Raw genomic sequence first — 12,999 nt, forward strand, 5'->3', positions numbered from 1 at the left:
TCTGCGGACAAGTCAAAGTTGTCTGCGATTCTGCTATTGTAAAGTCATGCAGTGTGAAACCCCCTGTCGCCGTTCCATCTTGCATTGTAAACACAGCAGCAATGTATCGCTACCCCAGACAGTCATGCTACTTTGAAAATCAAGCATGAACTTGGCATTATCAGACTGTCAAATGACTGGTACACAATTACAGGCTCTATCACAATAAACATTGGATTATCAGGGTAATGACTTCATAAAATATGCCGACAGACATTCAAAGCGTAATTCTAAAATTATAAGTCATTAAAAAGTGTGTGTGTGTGTGTGTGTGTGTGTGTTAGAGAGACTCACATGTGCAGGGCGCTCTGGGCTTTTGCGGCCTCATGCGGGCTGCAGTAGCGAATCAGAGCGCTGCCCTGGGTCAGGCCGAGGTGAAAGGTCAACAGAGGGCCATGCTGAAGACAGATAGTCCTCAGGGTCGAGCCGTCGATCTGCAGACAAAACACAACAACATGATAAACGAAGATGCTCTACTAATACTAATAGCACACTGTATTTAAGATCTAATAAATGCAAACTTGGAGAGCAGAAGAGACTTTTGCCAAAAATAAATAAATAAACAATTATTCAACAGCAGTGCTTTTAGTACAGATTAGGAGTGTCCAAACTTGGTTCTGGAGGGCTGGTGTCCTGCAGATTTTAGCTCCAACTTGCCTCAACACACCTGCAGGGATGTTTCTAGAAGGCTTAGTAAAGCTGCGGTCACACTGAGCTTTTCCTCCAATAGACTTCCATTCATACACAAACGAATGCGTCAGACCGGAAACGCAAGGGTCAAGTTTCACATTCAACTTCGGGTTGGAAAAATATATATATTTTTTTTTTTCATCAGATATTGGAGTTTTTTTAAGACACGTAACTATGATTATCTACAAAAAAAATCAATAACATAAATTATAGACCATCAGTTTTGTACAACTGCCTGTTAAATTCATCTGAAATGTGTTTGCTAGCTCTTCCACGACAGTTCTTTTAAAAACAAGACAAAGAGACAGTAAATAAACAACTTTTAAAATGGCTTTTAATTCTGTAATAGTTTAATTAATGTAAATAGAAGGCTTCTTTCAATGTTGCATTCCCAAAAGTGCCCGAAGTATAAATGTTACTACTTACCCCACCTGCAGGGCAAGTTGTAACAGTCAGGAGGTTAGTTGTAACACATGCTTAAAGGCAGATTTCACACAGTTAATTTAACTCTGAATAGTAGCTATATTTCCTCAGTACTTAACTCAGCTTTTTTTATTCTATATAGCACAGCATGGGTATTATTTATTTAGCTTTTGGATAAAAACATTTGGATTTATTTGCATTATTATCAATTATTATACAATTCATTTATTTCATTATTAGCAGCAAAATTTCTGTTTGCTGTTAAAAAGATTTTCTATTAAAAACTGTTTTTTTATATAAAAAATGTTCCCAAAATCACACAAAAACAAAATTTATATTGTTTGTTTAATTGGTGTCCATCAGCGTGTGGCTTAATTGTAAGACCCTGTTACAGCTAACCCAGCTGTGTGTTTTCCTCAAAACAGGCTAGCAGTCACTGTGTGTTTTACATCTTTTAAAATGGTTTCATCTTTTAGCGTGACAACAACAATATAAGATTTCGCATGCGTCAAGTTTCGCAGGTTGCTGCGGTGCAAAATTCAAGCTTGGTGAACTCCGGCCAGCGAAATCGCATCACATGACTGCGTGAGACCAATCGAGGATCAAAACATGACCTCTCTGGACAGAAATTAAAACATGGAGCAATCGCTCACTTTTTTAATGTCAAATCATCGTTTAATCCCGCCCCATTTCGCAGCGCCGTACGACAGAATTTCGCACACAAACTCTAAAGTGACCGCCGCTTAAGAGCTTGATTGGCTAGCCCAGAGGTGTCTGATTGGGGTTGGAACTAAACTTTGCAGGACACCAGCCCTCCAGGACCGAGTCTGGACATGCCTGGTATAGACAATTTTGAGAAATGTAAACGAAAACAATGGTCCCAACGTATTTCCCATTTTACATTTATGATTTCTATAGCTTCAGAGAATCCAAAACAAGCCACATGTTGATAAATAATGTTCTGAGAGCTGTTTAAACATGGAGTTATGACTGAAATGTCTCTTATTACACTTCTGAAACAGTTTGAGCAGGAAATGTTATGGACCGATGACATGACCACACTGAAATGGTCTATATTTTACACTGAAATCTTTCAGGTAATAATTAACTCAGTATTTTTGGTACTGTATCTTTGACCCACTAAATGCAGCTTTGAAGAACAGAAGAGAGCATTAAAAAAACACACACAACAACAAATAAACATGCATCTTCAGCCTGTACACACCTGTGGTGTGAGGTTTCTCAGCAGCAGCCATGATTTCCCGGCTGACGCTCCTCCATCGCTCCATTCTGAAAAACAGCACACACACACACACCTGAATTATTTACTTATTTAACCAGGAAAGTCCCATTGAGATGCAATATCTCTTCTAGCATGTCCTGATCAAGTCCTGATCAAGGAAAATACATATTACAACACATAAACAAACACACACAAACAAAGCCTAGTTCACACTACAGGATTTTAAACATCAGCAGATCGCTGTGCCGTTCACACTACATGACTTGACTTTGTGTCTTTTAATCTCTGTGGTGTTCACACTAAGCAACACTCCGTGAATGATCCACAAGAGGGGGGTCACACACTACATGATCTGACAACAACTCATTCCCCATCAGCTCATTCAAGCTACCAAACCACAGCCAATGAAAATTTAAGGAAGTAGTCGTCAGAAAAAGGCTGCTTGTTGTCTGACATGACTGAGAAAGTTTCAAGCTTTGGAGAAAGCATTTAAAAACATCGTCAAATCAGCTGATTTATGAGTGGATTAATCACTCATCTGCAGGTTCCAGTGGATAGACACACAGAGAGTTTTTAATTTTTGTAAATGTATAACTCTTTGAAATAAAACTAACATATTTATAACACCCTGCCGCTTTCTAACTATCAGTGTATTTCTTTCTGACATTGTTATTTTTTTAAATGACAAAACAGTAAAGAACTGAGCATTTCTGCCTTAAATTACCATATTGGTCAACATGACTGCATGCATGTCTGATACTTTTCACTGTGACTTTAAATGTGTGCAGTTTCTTGCCTAGCAACTTCCTGCTAACATAAACAAAACTTTCTGATCAATTTACTTCAGATATCTTTCAAAACAGCATATTCTGTGCAGTGAAATAGCTCCTGTTTGACAGTGAAAATGAAAGCCAAGACCTTGCATGTTCTAGTGTCTTAACTACATATTTATAGGCTGTATTCCCAAAAAAAGATGATATTTTTAGGGTAATGGTGTCATTAAATATGATGCCAGACATTCAAAGCTTAATTTTAATATCTCAATAATAGTTTTGAATGTAAATATGTTGTGACAGTATGGCGTTTTATATGAGAACGGTCAGAATGAGCAGTATGGTAATTCTAATAGTTACAGAATTCTTGTTCCACTGTTAATATATCCTCCTCTCATGTCTGTGCTAACGCAGAATGAAGCGAGTGCACTGATGCCCATTACCAATCACAGATGTTTCTGCTGAGCTCCTGAACACACAGGCATTCAGCTCATGCTGATATGCTCTCTCATTGGCTGCAGCTCGTCACTACATCTGACCACACGTGGGGTTGAGTCGGCCGACTGCTCTGGAATATTTAGCATGCTGAATGTTGGATTTCCGTCTGCGAGGTGTCAGCGATGCGTCAGCGAGCCTCGTTGATGCGTTGTTCAGTAGTTCACACATAAAGAGCGGCGAGCACCGTTCACACGCAGATTTCTTCCCGATCACAGCCCGATTCGTCGACGAGCTCGTTAACTTCCAAATCGGGCTCAAATTAGGCTTAAAATCCCGTAGTGTGAACTAGGCTTAATATAAACCATAATCAATAGTTAAAACATGTGCACAGTCATAAATAGACTTTAATATATTCTTAAATATCGCAATAGATGGTACAGATTTCATATGTAGTGTAGAGCTTGACACACACTCATCTGTTCTTCAGGTGTGTGTGAATGTGTGTTTTCAGTACCTGATTTAAAGGGCGTGTCCGTGCCGCTGGCTCCGCCTCCCCATGCCCTGGCCATGCGAGGCCCCTCCTCCACCCACGGCTGCTTCTGAGAGCTCAGGCCCGGAGGAGGGCGGGGCAACTGAGAAGCGTTGCGATTGGTCCGCCACGATTTGCTGTGTCCAATGGGCTCCGGCGGCCAGCTGGACTTCAGCTCCGTGTACTTAGCTGGAAACGTTAACATGATAATTGTACATTAATATATCGATATATACGCCACACTGTTCATTATTAGCTCATCCAAAAAGATGTCTTTAAATGTTTCTAGTGACTGTCATAGTGATTCAAACAGTTTTGCATAATGTGTTCATGGAAATGCAAGTAGTGGGGATGGGCGATATCTCATCACTTGCACCTCTTAGTGCAGGCATGTCCACACTCAGTCCTGGAGGGCTGGTGTCCTGCAAAGTTTAGTTCTGACCCCAATCAGACACACCTAGGCTAGTAATCAAGCTCATGCTAGCCATTCTAGAAACATCCTTGCAGCAAGTTGGAGCTAAAATCTGCAGGACACCAGCCCTCCAGGACCGAGTTTGGACACCTCTGCTTAGTGGATACATTTAAATGATCATCAATATTACTGTCATCACAATAAATCCCAGAACATATTGTAATGTAATTTAAGTCCATATCACCCATCCCTAATGAGCAGTGCACTCTGAGAGGATCCTGAGAGTGGACAGAGGTGTATAGAGATGGTGAATGGAGTCACCTGTGCCGTGTGCAGTGAGGGGGGGGTCTGAGGCACTGTACGGCCAGGCACCAGGTGAAGGCATACAGGTGTTCACAGAGTTTGACCCTGAATCACACACACACACACACACACACACACACACACACACACACACACACACACATCATGTCACACACGCATTTCTAAAGCCTGATTTATACATCTGCGTCAGGTGACCGGCGTAACCCACGGCGCATGCAACGCCCATAGCTGTGCATTTATACTTCTGCGCGCGGTCTCTGTCGGTCTGCATTAACACTTCCGAAACGCTAGTTGGCAGTGAGGTGTAAATGTTCCTCTGTGTCGAGTTTCTTCGCTGCTGTTTTGCTTTTCCTGAACACTTCCGGGATGTACAAGTGGTCAAACTCGCTCATTTTGAGGCAGGAACCGGCGGACGAGCAACAACTTTAACTATGAGGTAAACACAAAACAAAACTTTCCATCCGGAGCTCCTTCACGGGACTCCACACTTGTAAACAATCGCTCGCGCCATTCGCGTGGCTCTCGGTCCTGCCCAGACTCTTCAGCGCTACCAAGCCGACCAATCACAGAGCTTACGATACGCGTCGTTGCGACGTGTAGTTACATTTTTTGAGAGGTGCACGTCAGTGACGGCGATGGCCACGGCGAAGGGCTATGCGTCAGCGCTGTAGCATACGCCGGTGTTTGACGCAGAAGTATAAATCAGCCTTAAGGCCTCATAGTGATCAGAACTGCACTGAAAAATCTCTTTATACTTAATCTACTAGTTTCCTTCTGCTGTTTGACTCATAAGTTTAAGAAACGGTCTGGAATCGTCATCACCATGTGTGTATCCGCAATACTCACATCGCAGGATTAGATTATTCATTAAAAAATTAAATATTACTTTTACATTATTCATTCATTTTCTTGTCGGCTTAGTCCCTTTATTAATCTGGCGTCGCCACAGCGGAATGAACCGCCAACTTATCCAGTAAGTTTTTACGCAGCGGATGCCCTTCCAGCTGCAACCCATCACTGGGAAAACTTTTACATTATTGTATAAAATGATCTATAAAGTGATGTTCGTTTATATTTGATTGTTTAATGTTTGTATCTGAATACTGAAAACAATAAAGCACTGTTTATTTCACTTTTACTTTCGCTCTGTCATATTTATACGCGTGCAATTTACTATCATTTATGCAAACACACTGCATTGTAAAAGACATGATCAGCCCAGTCAATCTAAACTAATGAAATATTTTTAAACAGAGCTATGGGAATCAAATGATATTCATATTGCAGACAAACAAAAGACTGCAATGCCAGATTTCATATTGCACTCCCAGTCTGGAATACTTGAATCTTATTGGTCAGTTGTGACATTTCTAGATATGTAATTTCCAAATAACAACTGAAACTAATAACACAGACTGATTTAGGTATTAGAATGATCTTGACTGTCAGTATTATGTTCACATCCTTATTTCGATGCTTGTCTGTGTCTTGCCAACGATTTGAGATGGTGTTCGCTGCAGAGCTGAGCTCCAGCGAGGGGGAGCATGAGCTCTTGCTCTGCCTCCTGTCAGCTGTTTTAATGCGTACACCAACCCCACCCCTAACCCTGTTTAACAGAAGTGCAAAAAAGGTGGAGCTCAAGCTCAAGCTCCCCCTCGCTGGAGCTCAGCTCGCCCAAATGGCTCTGCAGCGAGCACCACTTGATCGTTTTTGATTGTTTGTCGCCACCTTGTGGCTGAATAATACCCAGGTTAGTGTATACTCCATTCAGCCATATTCCTTTTCATTTAATTGAAGAAGTTATAAACTATTACAGCTCAGAATGATGCTTTGTGTACAATTTTAATGTTCTGAGGCAATTAGCCATGTAATAAACCAGATAAAGTACATCCGGGTGATTGTTTTCACAGAAAAAAACCATTCAGTCTTACACAACTGCTGCTGACTAACCCGATGGGCTTTATTCTGCAAAAACAACCACCTGGCTGTACTTTATCCCTTACATAACATAACAAACCTCATTATCAGTCAGATGTTTTATTTCTGAGGTAAACCACAAAAAATCTTTGATAATGCTTTTAATATTTCAATAATATTATATTATATTATAAAATAATAATCAATATTTACTGAATTGCAGCAGCTCAGCTTTACTTGATGATTATATACATCTATATTTATACAACAGTTCTGTCTGGTTCTCGAATCTGATTGGCTGATAGCCGTGACATTAAGTAATATCAGCACCCGTACAGCCTCCTTACCCTTTGTGTATTACTCCGCCCACATATACAGCCAGCAGAAAGCAGACACCACAGATCTAAAGTTTAAAAGATGCTCGCTCAGCTGTTTAACTGTCAGCTTATGATTTGAATCCAAGGCGGAAGTAGTTCCTCACACAAAAGGGTTTTTGAGAATCTCCATGTTTGATTTTGTTTATATATAAACAATTATGCCGTCAAATTGTTGTATAAACGCAATATCACACTCGTAGCAGTGCCATATGGCTGTATATCGGTATATATATGGCATCGGCATGTATATGGCCTCCCACCAGTGCCGATATACAGCCATATCGCACTGCTACTCATGTGATATTGCTCATTTATATTACATCTACCGTATTTTTATATTCTACATTAGTGTTACGGTTCAAAACGACTACTTAAAACAATTATATTTCTAACTATATATTTGGCTTTACAAGACTCAATAATGCGTCAAATACATGACCTGAACTTGCATTAATTGGCATTTTGCATTTAGTATTTAGTTAATTCTTAATTAATTTCATATTTAATAGACACAATGAACACTGCTCACCCTATAGGATGTGCTGCAGTTCACTATCTGCATTAAGCCCAGAAACTATATCTCTTCTGCAGACTGATATAAACAGATATAAAGTGGTGTATTATGGTGTGTGTGTGTGTGTGTGTGTGTGTGTGGTGCACCCGTGTTGTCCAGCAGAACGATATGAACTCTTGATGTATTATGGTGTGTGTGGTCAGTGAAGGGTCTTCACGCTCATGTCTGATCGCTCAGTGTGTGTGTGTCGTCCTGCAGCCTGATATAAACCTCCTAAAGTGGTGTATTATGGTGTGTGTGGTCAGTGAAGGGTCTTCACGCTCATGTCTGATCGCTCAGTGTGTGTGTGTCGTCCTGCAGACTGATATAAACCTCCTAAAGTGGTGTATTATGGTGTGTGTGGTCAGTGAAAGGTCTTCACGCTCATGTCTGATCGCTCAGTGTGTGTGTGTCGTCCTGCAGACTGATATGAACCTCCTAAAGTGGTGTATTATGGTGTGTGTGGTCAGTGAAGGGTGTTCAGTGAGTGTGTACCCGTGTTGTCCTGCAGCAGGTGATGTTCAGTGTCGCTGAGCAGGGAGGATCCCAGCATTCCCGCAGGGGTCATGTAGGGGTCAGGGTCAGATTCATGGCTCGGGAGGCCTTTCCACGGGACGCCCGGCTGAAACTCTGAGGAGCACAAACATACACTCTAAAACACAACTATTCACTCTCCTGCGAAATTCTGAATACCAAATATTTCCCAAGTGATGTTTAACAGAGTTTTCACAGTATTTCCTCCTTTATTTTTTATCAAACATGGCCTAAAAGTCTGTTTTGAACATCAGTGTAGATGTATGTGGAGTTCAGATGTGGGCTCAGAGTGAACACAGCAGTTTTTAGCTAACGTGTTCTGCTGTACCTGGAGGCCAGCTGGGGTTTGCAGGAGACGCGTCCACCTTCCCTGCTGCACTGCGGTGCCAACCGCTGCCCAACACATCATACTGAGAGAACGAGGAGCCATCGGGCAGCTTAACTGCTCCTGAAACACACACACACACACACACACACACACACACACACACACACACACACACACACACACACACACACACACACTTTTTCATTTCAATATTACCGTGCCTTTAAATGAATCTACTACGGTAAATCATGCAGTACAGATGAAGTCCTGCGGTGTTTGTGGAGGTGTGCGTCTCACCAGTGTACGCAGCAGGGGCTTTGTTGTGTAGTTCTGATCCTCCGATGGCTGCGTGCACTGCTGCTTCGGGGGGTTTGTGTGTGTTCAGGCCCAGGTGATGCAGGTGTGTGTCGGGGTGTTTGGGGATGTGTGCACCCAAAGGAGACGGAGAGAGCTTGGGTCCCACAACACCCTGCTGCTGCTGCTGCTGGAGGATCGCCATGATCCGCGCCAACTACACCAGAAAAACAACACACACACACACACACACACACACACACACACACACACACACACACACACACACACACACACACACACACACACACACACACACACACACACACACACACATTACTACAAAACACTTCAGGCGTCAGAACTAGACATGGCATTGGCAATACTTTTGTTACATTTGTCATGCCAAAAAGATGATGGACGGACGGACGGATGGATAGATAGAGATAGATAGATGGATAGTTAGATGGATGGATAGAGGGATAGATGGATGGATAGATAAATAGTCAGATGGATGGATGGACAGACGGATATATATATTGATGGATGGATGGATATATATATTGATAGAGGGATGAATGGATAGACAGATGAATAGTCAGATGGATGATGGATGGATATATATATATATATATATATATATATATATATATTAATGGATGGATGGATGGATGGATGGATGGATGGATGGATGGATGGATGGATGGGGGATTGATAGAGGGATAGATGGATGGATTGATAGAGGGATGGATGGATGGATGGATGGATGGATGGATGGACGAATAGATATATATATATATGGACTGATGGATGGATATATAGATGGATAGAGGGATATATATATCGATGGATGGATGGACGGATTAATAGAGGGATGGATGGATTGATAGAGGGATGGATGGATGGACAGATAGATATAGATGGATATATATATGGATGGATGGATGGTTGGATGGATGGAGGGATTGATAGAGGGATGGATGGATGGATGGATGGATTGATAGATAGATGGATAGAGGGATATATATATGGATGGATGGATGGATGGACGGATTGATAGAGGGATGGATGGATGGATTGATAGAGGGATGGATGGATGGACAGATAGATATAGATGGATATATATATATGGATGGATGGATAGAAAAATATATATATATGGATGGATGGATGGAGGGATTGATAGAGGGATGGATGGATGGACAGATAGATATATATATGGATCAATGGATGGATAGATGGATAGATAGATGGATAGAGGGATATATATATATATATATATATATATATATATATATATATGGATGGATGGATAGATGGATGGAGGTATGGATAGAGGGATAAATGGATGGATGGATGGATGGATTGATAGAGGGATGGATGGATGGACAGATAGATTGATAGATGGATATATATATGGATGGATGGATAGATGGATAGAGGAATATATATGGATGGATGGATGGATAAATGATGGATGGATAGATGGATGGATGGATGGATGGATGGATAGATAGATAGATAGATAGATAGATAGATAGATAGATAGATAGATAGATAGATAGATAGATAGATAGATAGGAGGGATGAATGGATGGATAGACAGATGGATATATATATATATATATATATATATATATATATATATATATATATATATATATATATATATATATATATATATATATATATATATATATATATATATATATACATATTGATAGAGGGACGGATGGATAGATTGATAGATGGATGGATGGAAAGATCTATTTAGCATGTTAAGCTAATTTTCAGTAAACAGAACATCCCTGCTGTTCAAAACATGCATCGCTAATCATTTAACATCCAGGAGGTGGCGCTGTGCTGCTGTGCGAGAGTGTTTACCTGCTGCGGGTCGTGCTGTTGTCTTAGAGGAGGAGAAAACTTCCTCTGATTCAGAAACTGCTGCTGCTGCTGTTGTTGTTGTTGCAGGAGGAGCTGACAGGCCTGAGACAGACAGACAGACAGACAGACAACATATTTAAAACATTAACACAACGCTTCTACAACAACTGCAACTACAAGACTCAAAATAAGCCATACCAGCTGGAACTGCTGCATGTGTGGATTAATGCCGCCGAGCATGGCGATGTGCTGAGGGGACAGCTGAGGAGGAAACATGCCTCCACTAGGGGGCGCCATTGGCTTCAGCATCGGCCCTGGAACCTGCACAATAGAGGAACAGTCCTTTGTGTGAATCTTAGTGGGCAGCTGACTTTAACTTGTCCTTTTGCTTTAGTTTCATCATGCTTTTTTCTGTAGCACTCTGTGATTTTACTTCAGATGTAAAGCGATTTATAAATAATTGTATTGTAATCTGAACATCTGAAGTGGATCAAAACTTTTTGTCATAGCTTTGTAACCAAAAGCACTGACTGACCTGAGGAGGCAGGAACTGATGAGGCACTTGTGCTCGTATGCCAGGGGAAGGGTTTAATGGGTGCACACCGGCCTGATGCATCCCCCTCATTGGAGGAATCCCACCGCCAAACATACCATGACCTCCAACCTTAGAAACAGCAGGAGACAAGAGCAAAGATGATTTATAAAATGCATAGTTCTGGTTCTTGATTCTGATTGGTCGATCCTTGTTAACTATCCTTTTGAATCCTGCTGTTGTTTCTTCTTGTAGACATTTCCTGCATTTGTAGGCCATGCTATCTTTGTTATTATCTACAACCAGTGCTTCATTTGTTACCCTAGGATTCAGGCCCCATTTACACTAGTGCGCTTTAGTTTTAAAACGGCGTTTTAGATCAAAAACGATCCGCGTCCACACTAGCGTTTCTGAACATTTCTCCGTCCACACTACGCCACAAAAAACGTATATCACGTGACCATTCGCGCACTCTGGGCATGCGTGTTCTAGTATAAACAGGAAGCATGCGTCTTGCTCTGCATTTGGTTATTGTTAGTCAACAAACACCGGTTGAACAATGAACGCGAAGGCAAAGAAAGCAAGAGAGGTATTTTTGTGGACAGACGACGAGGTCGAGTTGTTACTAAGCGTAACAAATTAACAACAGCATAATGGCGCCTAAAACAGACAATAGTGCAAACAACGCTCCCATTTCTGTGTCCATGTTGTTGTTTACAGTGAAGGCTGGTCTGCTGTCTTCCGGTAGCGTTAAAGCCATGTGTTATAGTCATGTGATAGGGGCTTGACAAATAAGGGAAGGATACGCAATGACACAAAAGCCACAATCAGGTAGCGAATCTCAGTAGCCCCGCCTCCGTTTCAGATGTCTCCGTTTTCCCCCCATCCACACTGAGACGGAGCAGCAGCGTTTCAGAATGAAAACAGCCTCTCCAGCGTTTCCAAAACCCTCCATATTCAGCAATCAAAAACTCTGGCGTAGTGTGGACAGATGGCGTAACCGTAGCAAAACTTTTGCGTTTTCAAACTAAAACACATTAGTGTAAACGGGGCCTTATGCTGCGTTCAAACCAGACGCGGAACGCGTGTCAAGCGCGAGTGATTTACATGTTAAGTCAATGCAAACGCGTGAATAGATATCCTGTGGCGCGATACACGCGAATGGCGCGGAGCGAATAGCGGGATACGAACGAATGGCGCGGGATTTGAATTTAGCTTAACATGCGTTTCGCGTGAATCTCTCGAGTTCGAAAATCTGAACTTCAGCAGACATTCACGCCGCGTTAACCAATCAGAAGCTTCCTCTTGTGGATGCGTGATTGCGACATAGAACCTGTTGATGGTGTCCTGGGGGAAATCCTCCAGGTGACACGAAAACAAGTCATCAAACTGGGCTTGGCTCAGTCAGAAGCACGCTGTTTTTCAGCCTTCATAAAGTACATAACCCTGTTATTTTCTCAATAAAATCCATTTAGCAACGAAGCTACAGTCACCGGGCCGACAGAAGCCCAGCCCATCACGCGAATCCGCATATGTTCTGAAGTGAATTTGACATGCGAATGAAGCGGATTTGACACGCAAGTGAAGCGAGTAAACTCAAATGTTCACGTGGCTATTTACGCGCGAATATCGCGATTTATCCGCGCGTTCCGCGTCTGGTGTGAACACAGCATTAGAGGGGTCAAGGACGAAAGTGAAAGTGAACAGCG

General features: G+C 41.8%; 1 protein-coding gene across 6 annotated transcripts in view; it reads right to left on the reverse strand.

Moving 5' to 3' along the window:
- Nucleotides 1-12,999, reverse strand: part of tnrc6bb.1 (trinucleotide repeat containing adaptor 6Bb.1) — a 37,033-nt gene that overhangs the window by 6,944 nt on the left and 17,090 nt on the right. For 3 of the 6 annotated variants that reach the window (XM_073943809.1, XM_073943805.1, XM_073943806.1), the window contains 10 exons: nucleotides 11,294-11,422; nucleotides 10,957-11,079; nucleotides 10,759-10,860; nucleotides 8,878-9,091; nucleotides 8,581-8,700; nucleotides 8,214-8,348; nucleotides 4,869-4,955; nucleotides 4,121-4,324; nucleotides 2,378-2,442; nucleotides 334-473 (listed from right to left, as the gene is read on the reverse strand). In XM_073943809.1, coding sequence (XP_073799910.1) covers nucleotides 334-473; nucleotides 2,378-2,442; nucleotides 4,121-4,324; nucleotides 4,869-4,955; nucleotides 8,214-8,348; nucleotides 8,581-8,700; nucleotides 8,878-9,091; nucleotides 10,759-10,860; nucleotides 10,957-11,079; nucleotides 11,294-11,422 — 1,319 coding nt within the window. The remainder of the gene's footprint in view (nucleotides 1-333; nucleotides 474-2,377; nucleotides 2,443-4,120; nucleotides 4,325-4,868; nucleotides 4,956-8,213; nucleotides 8,349-8,580; nucleotides 8,701-8,877; nucleotides 9,092-10,758; nucleotides 10,861-10,956; nucleotides 11,080-11,293; nucleotides 11,423-12,999) is intronic. The other 3 variants (XM_073943810.1, XM_073943807.1, XM_073943808.1) reach the window with 1 other exon arrangement.

The sequence above is a fragment of the Danio rerio genome, chromosome 3, assembly GCF_049306965.1.
Source record: "Danio rerio strain Tuebingen ecotype United States chromosome 3, GRCz12tu, whole genome shotgun sequence".
In the NCBI taxonomy this organism is placed as follows: domain Eukaryota; kingdom Metazoa; phylum Chordata; class Actinopteri; order Cypriniformes; family Danionidae; genus Danio; species Danio rerio.